The sequence below is a fragment of the Hevea brasiliensis genome, chromosome 4 (assembly GCF_030052815.1).
Source record: "Hevea brasiliensis isolate MT/VB/25A 57/8 chromosome 4, ASM3005281v1, whole genome shotgun sequence".
In the NCBI taxonomy this organism is placed as follows: domain Eukaryota; kingdom Viridiplantae; phylum Streptophyta; class Magnoliopsida; order Malpighiales; family Euphorbiaceae; genus Hevea; species Hevea brasiliensis.
Window position 1 is genome coordinate 15113594 of NC_079496.1, and position 20881 is coordinate 15134474.

Genomic DNA, 20881 nt, shown 5'->3' on the forward strand with positions numbered 1-20881 from the left:
CTGAAATTAGGGTTCAATGTGTGAAATGGCCTCTAAATTTTAGCACATAATTAGGTTTAGAATTTTAGATATCAAGCATCGGTGGATCTAACACATTATTTTTGCTATGCGGAAAACTTTTAGAAGAAAAAAAAAATAGCTGAAACTCGTAATCTCATGCACTGTAGAGTAATTTTTTAAAATTTTCTTTCAGGTATCTTACTATTATAACAGCCAGGAAAATTTAAAACACATATAATCACACAATCATACAATATAAATAAGAGAAAAATAAAATATAATATTTACGTAGTTCGACCGTAAAATCTACGTTCATAAATAAAATAAAAGAAAAAGTTTCACTATAATAAAAAGAATAACTTTCAAATCATAATCTTATTGTGTTTTCTAAATTTTTCACTAATTTTTATAAAAGGCAAAAATTATAATATTTATACTAATTCATGACTCGTATCCTCTATTATTACCACATGCTTAATCACTTTTTATTTCAATTGGATTGCAATGCAAAGTTTTCAAATTGAATAACAACTTAAATCTATGAAAACACAATAAAAATTTATGTCATATAAATAACACTTACCTTGTTTTTACTTATCATATTATAAGTACTTTTTTAAATGCACATTACAAGTAATGGTTTCAAAAATTTTTTTAATATATAATGAAATCCATTTATTAAATAAATGAATATTACATATTTTTATCTTAAATTCATGACAGATTAAATTTAAATAATTTTTTAAAATAAAATTTCAATTATAGGCTTGAGTTACCAAATTTAATTTGCATTTGGCACTTGGAAAATTGCGAGATTAATGTATGTCAATCAAAATCAATGGGAAACATGGTTTGAAACACTGATTTTTTTTTATTTTTTATTTTTTATTTTGGTAAACTGAAACGCTGAAATTTTCAAAAAAGCCACTTTTTCATATCTGGATTCTGATCATAGTAAAAGGAAAGAATTTGACAACGTGTTTAACGAATGCGCGTTAATATAAAGCCAGACATTTTTGTATTATTGATGAAAATAGCATCTTATGGTTAACATCTGAAAGTGCAATTACCTTTTTATTTTTGTCTGGTAATCCCCAAACAATTTCACATTAATTATAAGGTGAGTCTATTTTCCCAACTAAAATAATTAATGTCACCTCTTTTTAAATGTACTTTTAATTGTTTGATTTAATTGTCTCTATAAAATATCAACCATCAAAATTAATATAAATTTTAATTATGTTAAATACGAAACTTTAACATTTTTCTATCTTTGCTCTAAATAATTCTTTCAATTCCTTGATAAATTAAACAATATAAATTTTCATCTTTTACAAATAGAAAAGCTTCATTATGTATTATGTATGTTTATATATATATATATATATAATCTCATTTAAATGTGTATAACAAATTTGACAATTTTATTTTTTATATTGTTTTTTTCATCATATTTTATTTTTTTTATATAACTTGTAATTAATCATGATTATTACTTTAAAATAACAATTTGTCCATGCATTTCTTTAAAAAAAAAAATTCTCGCAAAACCACAATTTAGAGATTTTAGGGAAAATAAATTAAAAAAGAAAAAACGTTTTTAAAAAAAGAAAATATATTATAAATTAATTGAAAATAATACCACTCACATTAAGAAAAAATAAAAAAAAAATTAATGTAAAGAAAAAAATAAAAGCATAAATAGCAAGATTTTTTTTTTGCAATTGTAGAAAATGAAAAATAAAATAGATACCACATTAAACTTTATTTATAAAATGTGAATAATTAATTCATTCATAAAAAAAATTATTTATAACCACGATGGAAATGTCTTATATATTAATATGAAAAAGAATTATATAAATCAGATTATAAAAGGATAATTCAATATAATAATTAATAAATTATAGTATTAATCATTTTAGCTGTGGAAATAGGCTCACATAATTATATTATCTATCTTTTCCCACATAAATTGAAGGGCTTTTCAAATGTAACTAAAAGTTTGGTAATTTCACATAATTTTCATCTGTTTTAATTCACAAGTGATTAGGAACAAATAAATCTGATTAAAAAAAAAAAAAAAGAAGCTTCCTGTACGGCGAGAATACGTAGTACGTACAAAGGCATGCAGTTAAATGATCCTCTATCATCCACACTCCAGCAATGAGAAGGAAATTTCGTTGGTTGACGATGATTCTTATCCAAATTATGAACAAGATTCTTATCCAAATTATGAAAAAGATTCTTATCCAAATGGGCTTTTGTCTTTAAAAAAGCCAGTTTCTTTGGGCCGAGACAATACCATTGTTATCAAATTCGAATCTAATTCATGGGTTGAGTCAGTAAATTAGATATTAATTTAATTTGAATTTATAATTAAATAAGATAAAAATAATTATATTTCTTCAATTTAAATTAAAAAAAGATTTTATTCAAAACTTGATAAGATTTTTAGTAGAAATTACAGCCGCCAGAACCCTAAATTTAAATTTAATTAATATTTTTAATTTTTAAATTCATCCTAAATCAGATTAAAATTTATCATAAATTAAATTATTATTAATCAAATATTATCTAAATCCATTTAATTTTATATTAATGAATAATCTATTTATAAATACGTTTTTAATAACAATTTATATTTTAAAATTTTAATAGGCTTATGAAATATTTAAATTCTATTTATTTAAATATAATACATAAAAATTATAACTATTATTATAAAAATGTTATATTTAATTTTTTATTTGAATAAACAAATTTGAATAATATTTATCTAATGCATAAATTTAAATTCGATTTGAATCCAACATAAATATTATTTTTTAAATAAGATTGGAAATTTGAGATAGTATAGGAAGCAGTAAATATAAAACAAATCGTTTAAATTTCAACATAAAAATAATCAATATTCAAAATTTAGGTCAAAGATCATTGGCTCCACTAATAATTAATTTGATCTAATTTATTTTATTTTATTCAGCTTTGTAACACCCCTGATTTTTTATATATTATTATTGGGCTTCGTGTAGGTATCCTCAATTCGCGGAAATTCGACAGTTGTCCGGATCTGTGAATTTCCGGCCAGACAGACCAGCTACCGGAAAAGTCTCCGAATTGGATCGAGGTTTTGGCTACCCCACCATTGTCAGGCATCCCGAGCGCGTTCCTGAAGTCGGAATCGGCAAAGGTAAACCCGAACCTTGCTTTTTCGTAATTTTCTAGTGCTTAAATAGGATTAAAAATCCATAAAATATTCGTGGTAACTTAGAAAATTACGATTCTTTTTGCAATGGCTTAGTAATATTTCTAAGGACCGCGGGGCAGAGTTTTATAATTTTTAGAGCTTATTTGAGCAATTTTTGCAAAAATGATCAATTATAAGGACTAAATTGAAATTTTTCCATATTGTGATGAATGATTGATTTGATGGGCCCAGGATGGGCTGTGTGATGTGATTGAGTTGTGGATATATGGATTGTGGATATAGAAGTGTGTTTTGAGCCCTTTTGCAGGTTGGGTAGGTCCTAGGTATAGGGGAGACTCTGTAGGATTTTGGCATGACTTAGGGCGTATTGGTCTTTTCTTTATTTGTATTGAGTCATTTGTGTTAAATAAATGTAATGTAATTGTCAGTGAGCCATGACCTTCTTCCTCCGCCCACCCACGGTGATTGTCGTCAAGTGCGTGAGTAAAATATTAATTTTAACTGTAATTTCGATATTATTATATGTTCAGCATGCCCATGCATCACTTATATGCATATATTTATGTAGTTAAACTCTAGGCACGAATTATGTTGCATTGATAACTGTTAATGTGCCATGAGTGTTGTTGTGGTAATTTGGAGCAGTGTGCGTGCGTTGGCGTGCGTGTGATGTGGTGTGGACTATGGATAGGACGGGTAGACACGGCTTGAGTTCTTCGCTGGGACCCGGTCCTTCGGGGTAGACACGGCTTGAGTTCTTATTTGGGACCCGATTTGGTATTTAAGTGGAAGTCCGAAATGAGTTCTTCATTTGGCACAGATTGTATTTAAGAGAGCTGTATTGGGGATCAGCTCCCATATACTATGAATGATGTTACAGGGTGTGTGAGTGCTCCAAATTACCTTTTTGATGCTATGATGTGAATATGATGTTAATGTTGCATTTCACTCTACAGGTTGCATTAGTTTCAGATAGTTATAGAGATTATAGTTAAGATTGATATTTTACTCTCTGAGTCGAACGCTCACTCCTGTTCAAAAATTTTTACAGGCCACAGGAGGATATTTTTTTGAGGTTAACCTGCTTTCTCCCTCGCAGGTCGATTACTACTGTTTGTATAAACTTGTTAAATCTTAGAATTTCCGCATGTGTTAGAAATGTTTATTTGATTTGGGTCTGTAAACTAAATTATTATTTTTGGACCTGTAAACTTAAATGTGCTATGCATGTTTGATGGATTGGATGAGGGAGCTGAGCTCCCATTTATTTTATGTTGATGAGTATGTGGAGGGTGAGCTGAGCTCCCCAATTGACTATATATTGTGTTTACAGGTCGGGTGAGTCGAAAACTCCCCGTTGGAAAGTCCATTTTATGGCCGGACTCTGTCCGTTTGTTTTCTTGAATTTGGGCCCAATGGGCCTTAGAATTGGGTAAATGAACAGTTAAGGCTTACTACGGGCCTCGGGGGCTTTAGGCTGGCCAGTCCTAGTCTTGGTTCGCCCATAGGTTGGGTCGTGACAAATGTGGTATCAGAGCTTAGGCTCCAGATTCATAGGGAAAAATTATCTAAGTGTTGGGAAGAGTCTACTAGGAGTCACATGCGGAGTATAGGATTCTGTTTCGTCTTTTCCTGTAATTCTTTGTTTCTAGATTCTACGTTATACCTCGGGAAATATAAGATTACCTCAGTTAGTGTCTTGATTTTCGTGGAGTACATAGAAACATGAAATAGATTTAGCAAACTTATTGAGGTCTACCTTGGAAACACGTACTCAAATAAATACTATATTTTCGTCAGTATGGGTTTAAATGGTGTGCCCATTTCGTGCAAGGCACGAGTACATAAAAGTGAGTCTTGAAAGTACAGTTGCCCTAGATAAGGATGAGGATACCATTGCTGGCAGTCATCAGTGGATGACCCAGACAGAATAAGTTTATGATAATAGAAGATTCAAGAGAGATAAGAGATTAAGAGACCTAGTCTGCCAGGACGTATCGTAGTAACTATACAATATTCTCGATGTCTGTTCTGTAAGCTGCAGATTACAGTACCGACATGAGATTATTGTGTAGAGCTGCGTACTTCCCTGTAGTGCTTATGATGAGGATGTTGCAGGCAGTCTCTGTTTTGGTACAGTAATGCCAGAACAGAGTTCTATATCTGCAAAGGAGTTGGGAACTCCTGGTTAGGGATCTAGAGCTAGAATATCGAAGGTCACAGTTGGGTGGTAACTAGAGTCAGTGACCCAGTTACCCTAGCATGAGCTAGAGTTACGATGAAGTTGCTATCAGACCAGAGGTTTCGGACTAGTTGCAAAGTAAAGGTGACACCTATAGAGTGAGACCATCTAGTCTTCGGTATGGAATTTTGGATGGTTTTTGCAGTATGACAAACATTTTGCTTAGAGCTTAGTGAGAATAGTATACCTTGTGTGTATCAGTATAGAATAAAGTACAACCCTACTACCTAGAGAAGGTCGAAACTATGAATATATGATTTACAGAGCTATGATATGATAAGAGAGACACTAGTTTGACATGGTTTTGGGCAAGGTGGTAAATGTAGTACCTTTGTTGCAGCAAGTTAGGGTATAGTCCTATCTTTTCAGAAGGGATCGAAAGTTATTACTAATAATGGTGACCCACAAAATAGTGCCCCAGATGGGACTGTAGAGTGTGGTAGAGAGTAGTTGGCTCGGGTATCCTGGAGAGGATACAAGTTCCATTATAGGAATCATATATAATCAGATCACGATGGATGTAAATCCTTTGAATTGGATGATGGGTTTGGGTGCCCGAAATCTTAAGTTTTGGAATTAAGTAAACATGGAAAATAATAATAATAATAATAAAAAAAATAATAATCAATAAAATTACTGCAGAATCAGTTCTCGAGGTAGTAAGGGTATTATGTAAGCTAAAGGATAAGAATAGAAATCATACGATAAAGGTATGACTGCAATTTCCTGAGTTCCTTTCTGACTTCATATTGTTCAAACAGTAGTAAAATCTAATTATAATAGTGTTAAGAGTAATAAATTAGCGAAGATAAATCACAGAAGGCCAGTAGATAGAGAAAGTGTAGAATGAAAATTGGGATAATTGATTACAGATGCAATATAATCTAAGTGCCAGTGGGAGTACTAGCTAGAGTGGTCAAAGGACCAAATCTGAGTAGCACAGACATATGATAACGCGATAGAGACTCTGAAAGATATAGTTAGCAAGTACAGCTGTTATGTTAGGAAGAAGAATGGAACCAGGGATAGAATAGTCAAGTTCTATTTTGGGTAAGACAAAGGAAATAAATGAAAGGACAACCTAAAGAGCGCATAATAAAAGGAACAAAGTTAAGATATAGGATAGGCTAAGTGTTATTCTTGGCAAGGAGAATGACAAGGATGGAAAACCCAAAATGGGACCACATTAATGAGAAAAGTGATGGAGGTATGGAATACAATAATAATGAGTAAATGTTAGAAGGTGTGCGATGGTATTGCGGACTACCTAAATAGGTAGAGAAAGAGAAGTTAGTAAGCAGTAAGTTGAATAAAAGTCAGTCTAAGGGATCAAATAGGTATGATGAGAGGAAAAGAATGATAGATAATGACACATAGGTTTTAGGTTAGACTTTTGAGATAGTGAGAAGGTAGTTAGAGGTTCGTTATGAATGTCTGGCAAACATTTTTAGTGTGATCAACATAATCACTTTGCAGTGAAGCAATAACGACAGAGCAACAGTAGGGGTAGAATAAAAAGTGACAAGTATGGATGGTAATAAATCACTAGAAAGTTTAAGGATCAAATTAATGACCATAGATAAGGGTGGAATTAGTGTTGAAAGAATCTATTAGCGAGAGAAATCTTTCAGGATTCAACAAGGGTTAAGGGCACAATATAAACGATGATGGATATGAATCATAGGTCGAGTATAAGTAAAGTTAATAAATTATAAAATATTATGTCTGGAAGGACGATGGTACAAAGAAAGGGTTCATGCAGATGATACCTTATAGGTAGAGCACAATTGTGCTAGGAGATGATGAAATTTGAAGAGAAAGACTAAGAAACATAGGTTAAACGTTATTATATGGACAATCGGGCGTAGTTGAATATAGAGGATATTTTTCTTTCTTTTCAAGTTTAGCTCGTGTTTTTGATTCCAGCGTTATATAAGGAGCAGAGATCGAGGCAATGAGACCTAGTTATTTGAGATTTTGATAGGCACCAATTCATATACAATTTCCTGATATGAGAATGACAGTAAGTGCATACCTAGTGTTAAGTATGAAAGGACGATTAGAGTAATGACAGGAGTTAAATTGAGTTAGCTACTAAGGCTTGCGACTGTTTTCAACTATGAGCTAGATGAAGTACTATTTATGGATGAGTTTCAATAGATGAAATTGTTGCTGATGGGTAATTTGAGGTTGGAGTTTAGAAAGCTATGGGCAGTATATATGATTATATTAAGGAGAATGAACACGTGAAGTATCTTGTTTGGAATTAAGGCATGACACATATTTACTACAGCCGTGTTAGTTCAGATGGAACTTATAGTTTATGGGGCTCATATTCATCCAGGATAAGCAATTTCCTACTAAGGCTGGTAGGGAATGATAATGTTCTGATAGTTAAGTTGGAAAAAAGGGGATACAAGAAAAATTTTCTATGGGTAATTATAAGTGTTACATAAGGTGAAGAATGTGCTGGTAGGAGTAAATCATAGGGTTAGAATTCTTGAAGTAATGAAACTAGTAATCAAGATAAGACTAAGAAATAAAAAGAAAGTTAAAGTTGATGATGGGATAGACATCTTTGAAGGAAAAGGTGTAAGGATGAGATAGGACTAAAATTAAGGAATAAGTACAGCAGGTTGAAAAGATACCAACAATACCAAAAATAGGAAAAAGGAAGTGGATAAGATGCAAAGGACATAAAGAGAGCTCGATAGAGTCAGTTATAATGATGAGGATAAGGAGTGTCTAACTACTACCCCTGTGTTAACACTACCTATGAGCGGTGAAGGATACACCGTGTACTGTGACGCCTTCAGAGTTGGCCTAGGGTGTGTTTTGATGCGAAATGGAAAAGTAGTGGCTTATGCTTCAAGGCAGCTGAAGAGGCATGAGCAGAACTATCCCACTCATGATTTGGAAATGGCGGCTGTAGTCTTTGCACTAAAAATCTGGAGACACTACCTGTATGGTGAAGTGTGCGAGATATATACCGACCATAAGAGTTTGAAGTACATCTTCCAACAGAGAGATTTAAACTTGAGATAGAGGAGATGGATGGAGCTTCTGGAAGACTATGATTGCACCATCCAGTACCACCCTGGGAAGGCCAATGTAGTAGCAGATGCTTTAGCGTAAAATCTTACAGCGCTTTGGCGCACATTTCAGCAGAGAAGAAACCGTTGATTCAGGAAGTACATGAGTTGATGGATCAAGGTTTAATCCTAGATCTTTCAGATGAGGGGGTATTGTTGGCTCATTTTTCAGTGAGGCCAGACTTGCGAGATAGAGTTAGAGTTTCCCAGCACAGAGACCAACAATTAATGAAGATCATAGAAAGAGTACAGCAAGGTGAAGGTGGTGAGTTTGGATTTGCCAATGATGGTGCCCTAGTGCAAGGTTCTAGGATATGTGTGCCCGATGTGGACAATCTCAGAGATGAAATCATGCGAGAGGCACACTATACACTGTACAATGTCCACCCAGGTTCCACCAAGATGTACCATGATGTGAAAGATAGCTATTGGTGGAATGGCATGAAGAGAGACATAGCAGACTTTGTGTCCAAGTGCTTGACTTGTCAGAAGGTGAAGTTTGAACACCAGAGACCGTCAGGGAAGTTGCAAGAGCTCCCTATCCCAGAATGGAAGTGGGAAATGATTTCTATGGATTTTGTGACTGCGTTACCTCGTACCACGCGCGGAGCTGATTCGATATGGGTAATTGTAGACCGCCTAACCAAATCACTTCTTGCTTGTGAAGACTATATATTCTGGCACAAGACGCCCGCTCTACATTCGAGAAATAGTCGATTGCATGGAGTTCCGCTTCCATAATATCCGCAGAGGGCTGATTCACTTCTCGGTTTTGGAGAAAGTTGCAGAGGCACTTGGCACACAATTGAACTTGATCTGACTTTCCACCCTCAAACAGACGGACAGTCCGAAAGGACAATCCAAACACTGGAAGACATGCTTCGCATGAGTGTCTTGGATTTTGGAGGTCAATGGGATGAGCAGCTAGCTTTAGTGGAGTTTGCCTACAACAACAGTTATCACTCCAGCATAGGGATGGCACCCTATGAGGCACTATATGGAAGAAAGTGTAGGTCTCCTCTATGTTGGACAGAAATGGGGGAAGCGAAAGTGCATGATGTAGACCTAGTGCAGTACACTTCAGAGGTAGTTCCTTTAATCGAGAGCCCGAGGACGGCTTTCGATGAAGCAGAAGAGTTATGCAGACCCAGACGGAGGATGTGGAGTTTGCGATGGCGACTATGTATTCCTGAAGGTTTCTCCAATGAAGGGAGTCATGAGGTTTGGAAAGAAAGGCAAGTTGGCACCTCGGTATATCGGACCTTTTGAGGTTACTGATAGAGTTGGAGCAGTTGCCTACCGGTTGGAGCTACCACCCAACCTCTCTCACGTTCATCCCGTGTTTCACATCTCCATGCTCAGGAAATACATTCCCGATCCTTCTCATGTACTGCAATGGATGTGATAGAACTAAAGGAAAATTTGACATTTGAGGAGCAGCCTGTAGCCATAGTGGACTACCAAGTGAGACAGCTGAGATCTAAACAGATCCCTATGGTTAAGGTTTTGTGGAGGAGTCAGTCAGTGGAAGAGTGCACCTGGGAGTCAGAACGGGACATGCGTAGCAAGTACTCTTATTTGTTCAATGTATAATCATGTACTTTATTCTGCCTTGTGTAAAATTCGAGGACGAATTTTCTGTAAGGGGGGAAGAATGTAACACCCCTGATTTTTTATATATTATTATTGGGCTTCGTGTAGGTATCCTCAATTCGCGGAAATTCGACAGTTGTCCGGATCTGTGAATTTCCGGCCAGACAGACCAGCTACCGGAAAAGTCTCCGAATTGGATCGAGGTTTTGGCTACCCCACCATTGTCAGGCATCCCGAGCGTTCTCAAGTCGGAATCGGCAAAGGTAAACCCGAACCTTGCTTTTTCGTAATTTTCTAGTGCTTAAATAGGATTAAAAATCCATAAAATATTCGTGGTAACTTAGAAAATTACGATTCTTTTTGCAATGGCTTAGTAATATTTCTAAGGACCGCGGGGCAGAGTTTTATAATTTTTAGAGCTTATTTGAGCAATTTTTGCAAAAATGATCAATTATAAGGACTAAATTGAAATTTTTCCATATTGTGATGAATGATTGATTTGATGGGCCCAGGATGGGCTGTGTGATGTGATTGAGTTGTGGATATATGGATTGTGGATATAGAAGTGTGTTTTGAGCCCTTTTGCAGGTTGGGTAGGTCCTAGGTATAGGGGAGACTCTGCCGGATTTTCGGCATGACTTAGGACGTATTTGGTCTTTTCTTTATTTGTATTGAGTCATTTGTGTTAAATAAATGTAATGTAATTGTCAGTGAGCGATGACCTTCTTCCTCCGCCACCGCCACAAAGTGATTGTCGTCAAGTCCGTGAGTAAAATATTAATTTTAATCGTAATTTCGATATTATTATATGTTCAGTATGCCCATGCATCACTTATATGCATATATTTATGTAGTTAAACTCTAGGCACGAATTATGTTGCTTTGATAACTGTTAATGTGACATGAGTGTTGTTGTGGTAATTTGGAGCAGCGGTGTGCGTGCGTTGGCGTCGTGTGATGTGGTGTGGACTATGGATAGGGCCGGGTAGACACGGCTTGAGTTCTTCATGGGACCCGGTCCTTCGGGGTAGACACGGCTTGAGTTCTTATGGGACCCGATTTGTTATTTAAGTGGAAGTCCGAGATGAGTTCTTCGCTGTCACCAGTTTTGATTTAAGAGAGCTGTATAGGGGATCAGATCCCATTTACTATGAATGATGTTACAGGTTGTGTGAGTGCTCCAAATTACCTTTTTGATGCTATGATGTGAATATGATGTTAATGTTGCATTTCACTCTCTGAGTTGCATTAGTTTGAGATAGTTATAGAGATTATAGTTAAGATTGATATTTTACTCTGCAGTCGAACGCTCACTCCTGTTCAAAAATTTTTACAGTGCCACGGAGGATATTTTTGAGGTTAACTCGCTTTCTCCCTCAGTCGATTACTCTGTTTGTATAAAATTCATAAATCTTAGAATTTCCGCATGTGTTAGAAATGTTTATTTGATTTGGGTCTGTAAACTAAATTATTATTTTTGGACCTGTAAACTTAAATGTGCTATGCATGTTTGATGGATTGGATGAGGGAGCTGAGCTCCCATTTATTTTATGTTGATGAGTATGTGGAGGGTGAGCTGAGCTCCCCAATTGACTATATATTGTGTTTACAGGTCGGGTGAGTCGAAAACTCCCCGTTGGAAAGTCCATTTTATGGCCGGACTCTGTCCGTTTGTTTTCTTGAATTTGGGCCTAATGGGCCTTAGAATTGGGTAAATGAACAGTTAAGGCTTACTACGGGCCTCGGGGGCTTTAGGCTGGCCCAGGTCCTAGTGCCGGTTCGGCCCATAGGTTGGGTCGTGACAAGCTTGGACTAGAGATTTTGCTCAATAATTTCATCATATAACAATATTATGAATTATTGTTTAAGTTATTAAATATTTAAAAAATTATATTTGAAATAAAATTCCTAAGTCTACTAAACTTCCATGTATATATAATGTACAAACTAATAGGGTGGAATAGTTATTATGAATATTTTACGGGTTCATACGAATTTATTTGTATTTATTTATATTATTAAATAATGTTATATTATGTCAAAATAATCTCAAAACATCATTATTTAATTTTCAGTAAATCATCCTATTATTATTATTATTATTATTATTATTATTATTATTATTATTGAAAATTTAGGAGCCAAAAGCGCCTCGGAAGAATTTTTTTGAACCTTGTGAAAGGCTCATACATGAATTCGACATCACATCCAACCCAAAATTTTAAGATAATAGGTTTATAAGTCTTTTTCACTTATATATTTCTCACTTATCTCATTATTTTTTAATATTGAAATTTCACACTTGTATATTCTCAATATTTTTTTTTTAGAAGGTAGATTATGCATCCTATTATTAGGAAAACTATTATCTAAAATTTTTAGATATTGATAATTTTAAAATTTAAATCACATATTGAAGTTTATTTTGATAATATTTTTTTTAAAACGTTAAATAATAAAAATCGATTGTTACATTTTTTTTTTTAAATCTTTAATAATTAATATTTAGTTTTAAATAAAATCTTATTTTATCTTACACTATTTTATCTCATAATACCCCTAAATGTTCATCAATTTAAAATATTTGTACGTGACTTTATAAATACAATAAATCGAATTTTAATACGATTAGTTTTTTTTTAAATGGGCGTTATACATGTTTTTTTATTTGTTATATTAATTCACAATTTAATATTTTTTTTATAATTTTTATTAATTTTTATATAATATAATATCATTATAACATATATTAATTATTATTATGATAATATAATAATTTTTATTATACGTATATTGTTTATATTAAGTTAATAAAAATAAAAATATATAAATTAATATAAAAAATAATATAAAAAATTATAAATATGAAGTTCATTATGAAAAATTTATTATTATTATAATATAATTTTATAATTATCAGCGTGTTACAAATATATAAATTTTACTATTTATTATTTTATTAGTTTATATATTTTTATATTAATTTTTTTTAATAATAAAGTGTTAAATTTATCATATTTAATTAGCTTTTAGTATTTTATAAATTTTATAAAACATTTATAATTAGAGTGAAAAATATAAACTTTTTCCACACTATTTAATAGTTTATATATATAATAGTAAAATAAATTTAATTTAATATAATATTATTTTTTTTTTATTTTTAATAATTTTTAATTTTATTTTTTTAATTATGTTTGATAAAATTAATTGTGGACGCCTATTAATATTATTAATTTTTATTTCATATATAATATTTTATATAATTTCATATTTTCCCATGATATGAAGAAAAATTTTAAAAAATGATTTTCAAATATATTAATACTAATAAATTATTTATATATAGTCAATTAATAACTAAATTTTTTTTTATATAGCAAAAAAAAAAATTGATGCTAATAAAATAGTTAATAACAATTATTTAGTTTATAGTAAAATACTTTTGTAAAACTAACTTATAATATATTTTTAATTAAATTTTTATAATTATTTTTTTAAAGTAAACATCAAATTTCAATAAAGAAAATTATTGAATATAAATAAATAATAATTCTATTAAATGATGTCATGCTTTTTTTCATATGAAAATTAAAATCTTTTTAAATTAAAATATTAAATTGTGTTTATATTTAAATATAAATTTATTAAATTAAAATAATGATTCTATATTCATTATTTATCAAGTTAGAATAAGAATTTAGCATTAAAAAAATAAAAAAAAATTAATTTTATATGTACATACATCAATAGCTTTAAACTTTTAATCAATATTATAAATTATAGTGATCCTATTAATTATAATAATTTTATAACTAAACTCAAGCATAACATGTTAATTACTCATTTTTTAAATATTATATATTTATCTATTTAATTTTTTTCCATATATATAATTTATTTTATATACATAATTATATATTATTAAAAATTTTACATTCATATAAATTTATTATTTATTACATTTAACATTTTTTATAAATGAATGAATATGAATTTTTTTATAATATTTTTTTATTGTTTATATATATATATATATATATATATATATATATATATATATATATATATATCTTATCAATAAATGCAGTAATATTTACATAAGTTTTATAAATTTAATTTATATTATAATAAAAATTTAATTAAATATAATTTAAATATAAGGATGATGAAAAATTTTAAATTTATATAAATTTTAAAATTATATTAAATAATAAAAATATAATTATAAATATTATAAATAATGAGAGGCTATTTATATAAAGTTAATGTTCCTCTCCCTTCACACTTTTATACAATATACAATATATACATTAACAACTTTTCATATAATGTAAGTAAAAAAAGGAACTCAGAATTTGAGACGTACGTACAATTACAAAAAGGTTCAAGTTTTTTAAATAAGAATTATTAAAATATTACAAAATTTGAATATTAAGATAAAAATTATCTTAAGTTTTTTGGATAAGAAAATTAAATAAACTATTTTTTAAAAATAAAATTAACTGAACTATTTGGTTGTTGATAAATACCAAAGAAAAGAGATATGATTGAAATAAATTGAAATTATATTTATTTTAAATATATTTTTTTATTTTATATTTAATATTTAAATGATTATATATTTTAAGATAAAATTATTTAGTTAAGTAATATTTAATATTAATAATATAATTAAATTTACAATAAAATAAATAAATTAAATGAGTTTTATTCAAAAATTTATTATTTTTAATTATATCATCTGTCAAATAATGATATATATATATATAAATATTAAATTTTGATTAATATTTTTTATTCTTTAGCTTATATATATATATATATATATGAATTCTTAAATACAATAAACAGGATTTTAATACGATTGTATAGTATACAATATAGATTAATAAAATTGTCAGATAATTTAAGTAAAAGAAAAGCTCAGAATTTGAGGTGCACACAAATACAACAGGTTAAGTTTTTGAAATGAGAATGATTAAAATATTTAAAAATTTTGAATATTAGGATAAAATATGTGCAAATTTTTTGGATAAGAAAATTAACTAAACTATCTTTTTTTAAAGATAAACTTAACTGAACTAATTGGTTGTTGATAAATGCCTAAGAAAAGTGAAAACCATGGCGTTAGGTACAGCAACTCGGATCAAGACTACATCACATCACCTACCCCAGAGGATTTTCCTACCCCAAAACACTCGCATTCTGTGTGTGTATATATATATATATATATGCTCCTGCAAAAATCGAGCAGCCACCTACCCCAATATAGCCACAAATCCATAACCTACTTTACTCTGTACATTGATGAGAAATTCGAAAAGAATGAAGCCAAACAATTGTAACCCTTTCTTGTCCAAGGGAGATGACAACATCCATGATAATTATCAGGAGCTTTTGTTTCAGTCTCAGGAAGAATTCGATTTTGTAGACAATGTTAAGGAATGGTTTGAGATCCATGAAGATGTTTTTATAACATTCCTTCATCAGTGGAAATTGTACCAACAAGGACACAAGAGCAAACATGACCTCTTCTGTGATATGGCTTTCCTTTTCTCTGACTATCAAGATTTTCTTGCGGAGTTCGCAGGACTCTTAAAAGAATCTACACCATGTCCTTTGCCAGAACTGAAATCTGAAATGAAGAATCAGGAAAAGTTGTGAAAGCTTATCCCTGTATTTCATGCGAAGTCACCACTGGGAAAGTGAATATATTTTCAGTGATATGTTATTGCTTTAAGTTTCTGCAATTAGGTAAGGCTTGTTCATTCTCGTATTGAATTATTGATGAATAAAAGTTCCCTATCTTATATATCTTGCCTTGCCTAGAGTGAAATCTTGTGTTGGTGCCTCTTGATCATCGAATTCATTAATTTATTTCCACCTAGAAAAAACAGAATGTGCAAGATTGGTCGATTCTCGGTTGTTCTTTTCCTACATGCAGAACATAGGCACATCAGGCAGAGTGTTGATTGATGCAAACCTGATACTTCTTTTTTTTTTTTGAATTTTTTTATAATCGGTATTTGTCAATTTACATTCATCCATGTGTCTGTTTTCCCAAATGAATTCCATGGCTATTTAGAAGGGAACCAAAAGTTTGGTTAGCAGTTTCAAACTAGTGTTCTTTTTCTTTTCAAGGCTAAGTTTTGGGGAGTAGACTTTGATATAGAACACAAGAAAGCAATACTTGGCTTAGTCCTTTCACGGTGTTAGCTGATGCAGAGCAGAAGCAGAGGAGATTTAAACTTGTCCAATCCTCAGCTTCTAAAACTAAGCAGCTAGGGTTACTGCAACCTTATGTATTTGCTTAAATGGGCATCACATTAGAATGACAACTCTCTCTCTCTCTCTCTCTCTCTCTCTCTCTCTCTCTCTCTCTCTAAGGTTCATTTGATTGGTGACACAAAGATGAATTTAGTGGATGGAAGTGTCTGTAGCTTCAAGTTGGTTTAAAACATTCTTATGAGGGCAATGACTAAATCTATGAACTTCGTTGACCAGAGTTCTCACTGAGAAGGATTTGAGATAGGGAGTGCTATCTCAGAACTCGAAATTTATTTTTGAGAGGCTAAAAATAAATATTAAAAAGAAATTAAATAAAATATTACTAAAAATATAGAATAAAATAAAAATATTAAATATTAAGAAATCAAAATTAAATAATATAAAAACTATGAATGAAACGTATATAAAAGTACAAAAACCAAAAAAATATAAAAATATTAAAGGGGAAAACAAGAATTTTTTTTAAAAAATACATTAAAATTTATAAATAAAATTTTAATTTTAAAAATTTTGGGACAAACAATAATTTAAAAAAGTATTTAAATTTATTGATGAAATTTTAATTTTAAAAAAATTTAACTGTCCAAACGGCTCATAGTCTTATAGAATGGGGCAAGCAAATTGTAGTAAAATTGTTTAGGTTTCTATTTTCTATGAATTCCAATCATTTTAGAATTGCAAGGTTTTTGGCAGACCTGAGACTCTTGAAATCGTATATTAGTGGACAAAAGCCAGAGCAGACAAGGGTGAAATGGTTCCACAAGGTTGCTGACCGTCAACAGTACCTGTCTTCTTATACAATCAAGTCAAAACAGGGGTTTCCCCAGTCTATACGCTGTGACAATAATTATCAATCGTGTGTGGTTTTCCTAATTGTTATGGCCTTGACTATAATTCATTATAACTTTTGGGTAAACAGCTGTAACAGTAGACGCATCAATGGAGCTCTTTTCATTTATCAGTATTTATCTCCTTGTTTTCCTCTTCAAAATGTCCACTGCACTTGACACGATTACCCCTTCCCAATCTATGAGTGATGGCAAGACCTTGATTTCACAAGATGGAAGTTTCGAACTGGGTTTCTTTAGTGCTGGAATTTCCAAGAACCGTTACTTGGGAATTTGGTACAAGAATATCCCAGTAAGAACCATTGTTTGGGTTGCAAACAGAAGCAGTCCAATCAATGATTCTTCTGGCTTGCTGATGATAGAGATCTCTGGCAATCTTCTAGTTCTTAGCGGGAACAAGACCGTTGTTTGGTCATCAGAGTCATCAAAAGAAGCCCAGAGTCCAATATTACAGCTCCTAGATTCTGGTAATCTTGTCTTAAGAGATGAAAAGGAAAGTGACCCTGGAATATACTTATGGCAAAGTTTTGACTATCCATCAGATACGTTGCTGCCAGGGATGAAGCTTGGAGTAAACTTGAAGACTGGTCTTGATCGGCGTCTAACATCATGGAAAAGCTGGGATGATCCATCACCTGGAGACCTTTTTTGGAAGATACAAATACATAATAACCCTGAATCAACCATGTGGAAAGGCTCAAGGATCTTCTTTCGAACTGGCCCATGGAATGGCATTACATTCAGTGGTACACCACAGTTAAAGCCTAATCCAATTTTTTACTTCAACTTTGTGCATAATGAGGACGAGGTTTACTACACATTCGGCCTCAAAAAGAAATCTATAATTTCCAGGCTAGTAATGAACCAAACCAACAACAGGCGTGATCGCTACACATGGGATGAAGCAGCTCAGAGTTGGAGTCTATACACGTATCTGCCAATAGATTACTGCGACACTTACGGCCTTTGTGGTGCCTATGGAAACTGCATTATTAGTGAGTCACCAGTGTGTCAATGTTTAGAAGGATTCAAGCCAAAATTACCAGAGAAGTGGAACTCAGGGAACTGGTCTCAGGGATGTGTTCGAAATAAGCCATTGAACTGTCAGAGTGGAGATGGATTTATTAAATTCAGAGGACTAAAATTGCCAGATACTACATATTCATGGGTATCTGAAAGTATGAACATCAAGGACTGCAGAGTTAAATGCCTGCAGAACTGTTCTTGCACTGCATACACAAACTTGGACATTAGAAGTGGAGGCAGTGGCTGCGCGCTGTGGTTCAACAATTTGGTTGATATTAGAGAGAATCCCTATGGTGGGCAGGACCTGTATGTTCGAGTGTCTGCTTCGGAATTAGGTATGCAAATTTATGTTACTTGGGATTTTATCTTGTATTTCAGAGCAAAAATATAATGAATTAATTTCTTGTTACTAATAATAATGCTTTTTTTTCTTTTTATTGTCAAAATTAAACATTACGTATGTCAAAATTAACTTGCCTTGCATTCTTATGTCAAAATTGACCTTGAAGATGTCAAAGATGAGACTGGGAACAAGATAGTCATTATTATCATTGCTGCCATTGCAGTGGCTTCTGGAATACTGATAGTAAGCTATTGCTTCTGCAAAAGCAGGAGAAAATTTACAGGTAATATTCCCTTGTATGTATTTGCCATGTCTACTAAAAGGTTTATTGACCTTATATGATTAAAAGGATTTGAATGCTCTTGCCGTTTTCAGAATCAAGAATTTTTCCTTCTATTTGCTTATACCATTTAGATTTTGCTCCTTCTGGGATTAAATATTGGAACTTGGAGAATATTTAGTCAATTGAAGCCTTTTTTTTCCTTCAAATATTTCAATCAAGACAGAAAACCACAGGCAAAATGATGAGAATAATGAAAACCAAAATCAAGAGATGGAGCTACCGATATTTGATATAGCTACAATAGCTAAAGCCACTGATGACTTCTCAATGAAGAACAAACTAGGAGAAGGCGGTTTTGGACCTGTCTACAAGGTAAACTTTTGAGTTTTTAGTAAAACGACCATAGCAACAAATACCCACTGATTTTATTCTAAATGAAAGCAATTTGCAACTGTTATTTTCCAGGGTACTTTAGTAGATGGACAAGAAATTGCTGTCAAGAGGCTATCAAAGAGCTCTGGACAAGGACTCAATGAGTTTAGAAATGAAGTCATTCTGTTTTCTAAACTTCAACACAGAAACCTTGTTAAGCTTCTTGGTTGCTGCATCCAAGGAGAGGAGAGAATGCTCATTTATGAATATATGCCCAACAAAAGCCTGGATTTTTTCATTTTTGGTATGGGTCCTTCAAAACCTAGTAAGTTTAGTTGGGCCAAAGTTAATCTATGATACTCATGACAATCTAACACAATCCTGTTTTTTATTATGAGTGTTGGAAATATCATGTCAGGCTACTAATACGAGTACAAACTTTGCCAGATCAAACAAGAGGTGAACTGTTAGATTGGTCGAAGCGTTTCAATATTATTTGTGGGATTGCTAGAGGGCTTCTCTATCTCCATCAGGATTCCAGATTGAGGGTTATTCATAGAGATCTAAAAGCAAGTAATGTTTTAATTGATAATGAGATGAATCCAAAAATTTCAGATTTTGGCATGGCTAGAACTTTTGGAGGCGATCAAACTGAAGGAAGCACAAACAAAGTGGTTGGAACATAGTAAGTAACTTCATTTCATGATTTATAAACTAAGTGATTTGTTATTGATGGAGTTTCTATTTATGCTGCAGTGGTTATATGGCACCAGAATATGCTACTGATGGCTTATTCTCTGTAAAATCTGATGTATTTAGTTTTGGTATTTTAATGCTTGAAATAATAAGCGGAAAGAGAAGTAAAGGGTTTTATCATCCCAATCAGAGCCGTAGTCTTATTGGGCATGTAAGTGACACAGTAGAATTCTAATATGTTTATTTTTCTTTTTTCACATCTTCAACTTTGACAAGTTGTTCTAATATGTTTTAGGCATGGAGTTTTTGGAAAGAAGGCAAACTTTCAGAACTAATTGATCCATTCATAGGAGAGTCTTGCAATATATCCGAAGTATCACGGTGCGTGCACATTAGTCTCCTATGCGTGCAACAACATCCTGTTGATAGGCCAAGCATGGCATCTATAGTTTTGATGCTAAATAGTGAAAATACATTTCCTCAACCCAAGCAACCAGGCTTCGTTAAGGACAAAGGTCTAGACATGGCAGATTCGTCTTCGAGCAAGCTTGGATCATCTTCAGTAACAGTAAATGAAATTACTTTCTCTTTGCTTGAGGCCCGTTAAATGTACTGTTAAGCAGTGTGCCTTAATGGTGATTACGGAAATATGATACTGTTTACCGAGAGAAAAACGTTTGGCTTGAAGAATGCAAGCTGCTGAATCAAGAAAATTTTCTTTTTCTTTGATTGGTAACTACTGTTTGCTGTCAGCCATCCCTGAAAAATGTCACTTGCTCCACTTAATTGCTTCCTTTCCAGTTAGTAGCAATGCTTCTCAAAGTGCCCAAGTTGCATGAATGTGTCAAGCAAAATCATTTCCAATTTCCAGACCCATCAAATAT

At 32.2% G+C, this 20881-nt stretch overlaps 1 protein-coding gene across 2 annotated transcripts; it reads left to right on the forward strand.

Moving 5' to 3' along the window:
- Positions 1-16869: 16869 nt before the first annotated feature.
- Positions 16870-20733, forward strand: LOC110651514 (G-type lectin S-receptor-like serine/threonine-protein kinase At4g27290). 2 transcript variants are annotated; one of them, XM_058145405.1, is made up of 7 exons: positions 16870-18638; positions 18813-18929; positions 19153-19301; positions 19395-19626; positions 19749-19986; positions 20058-20208; positions 20293-20733. In XM_058145405.1, the coding sequence occupies exons 1-7, from the start codon at positions 17369-17371 to the stop codon at positions 20602-20604; spliced, it is 2469 nt and encodes an 822-aa protein (XP_058001388.1). In that variant the 5' UTR covers positions 16870-17368; the 3' UTR covers positions 20605-20733. The 2 variants fall into 2 exon arrangements, with proteins under 2 accessions (XP_058001388.1, XP_021662573.2); XM_021806881.2 differs by having other exon boundaries at positions 19395-19605.
- Positions 20734-20881: the final 148 nt, after the last annotated feature.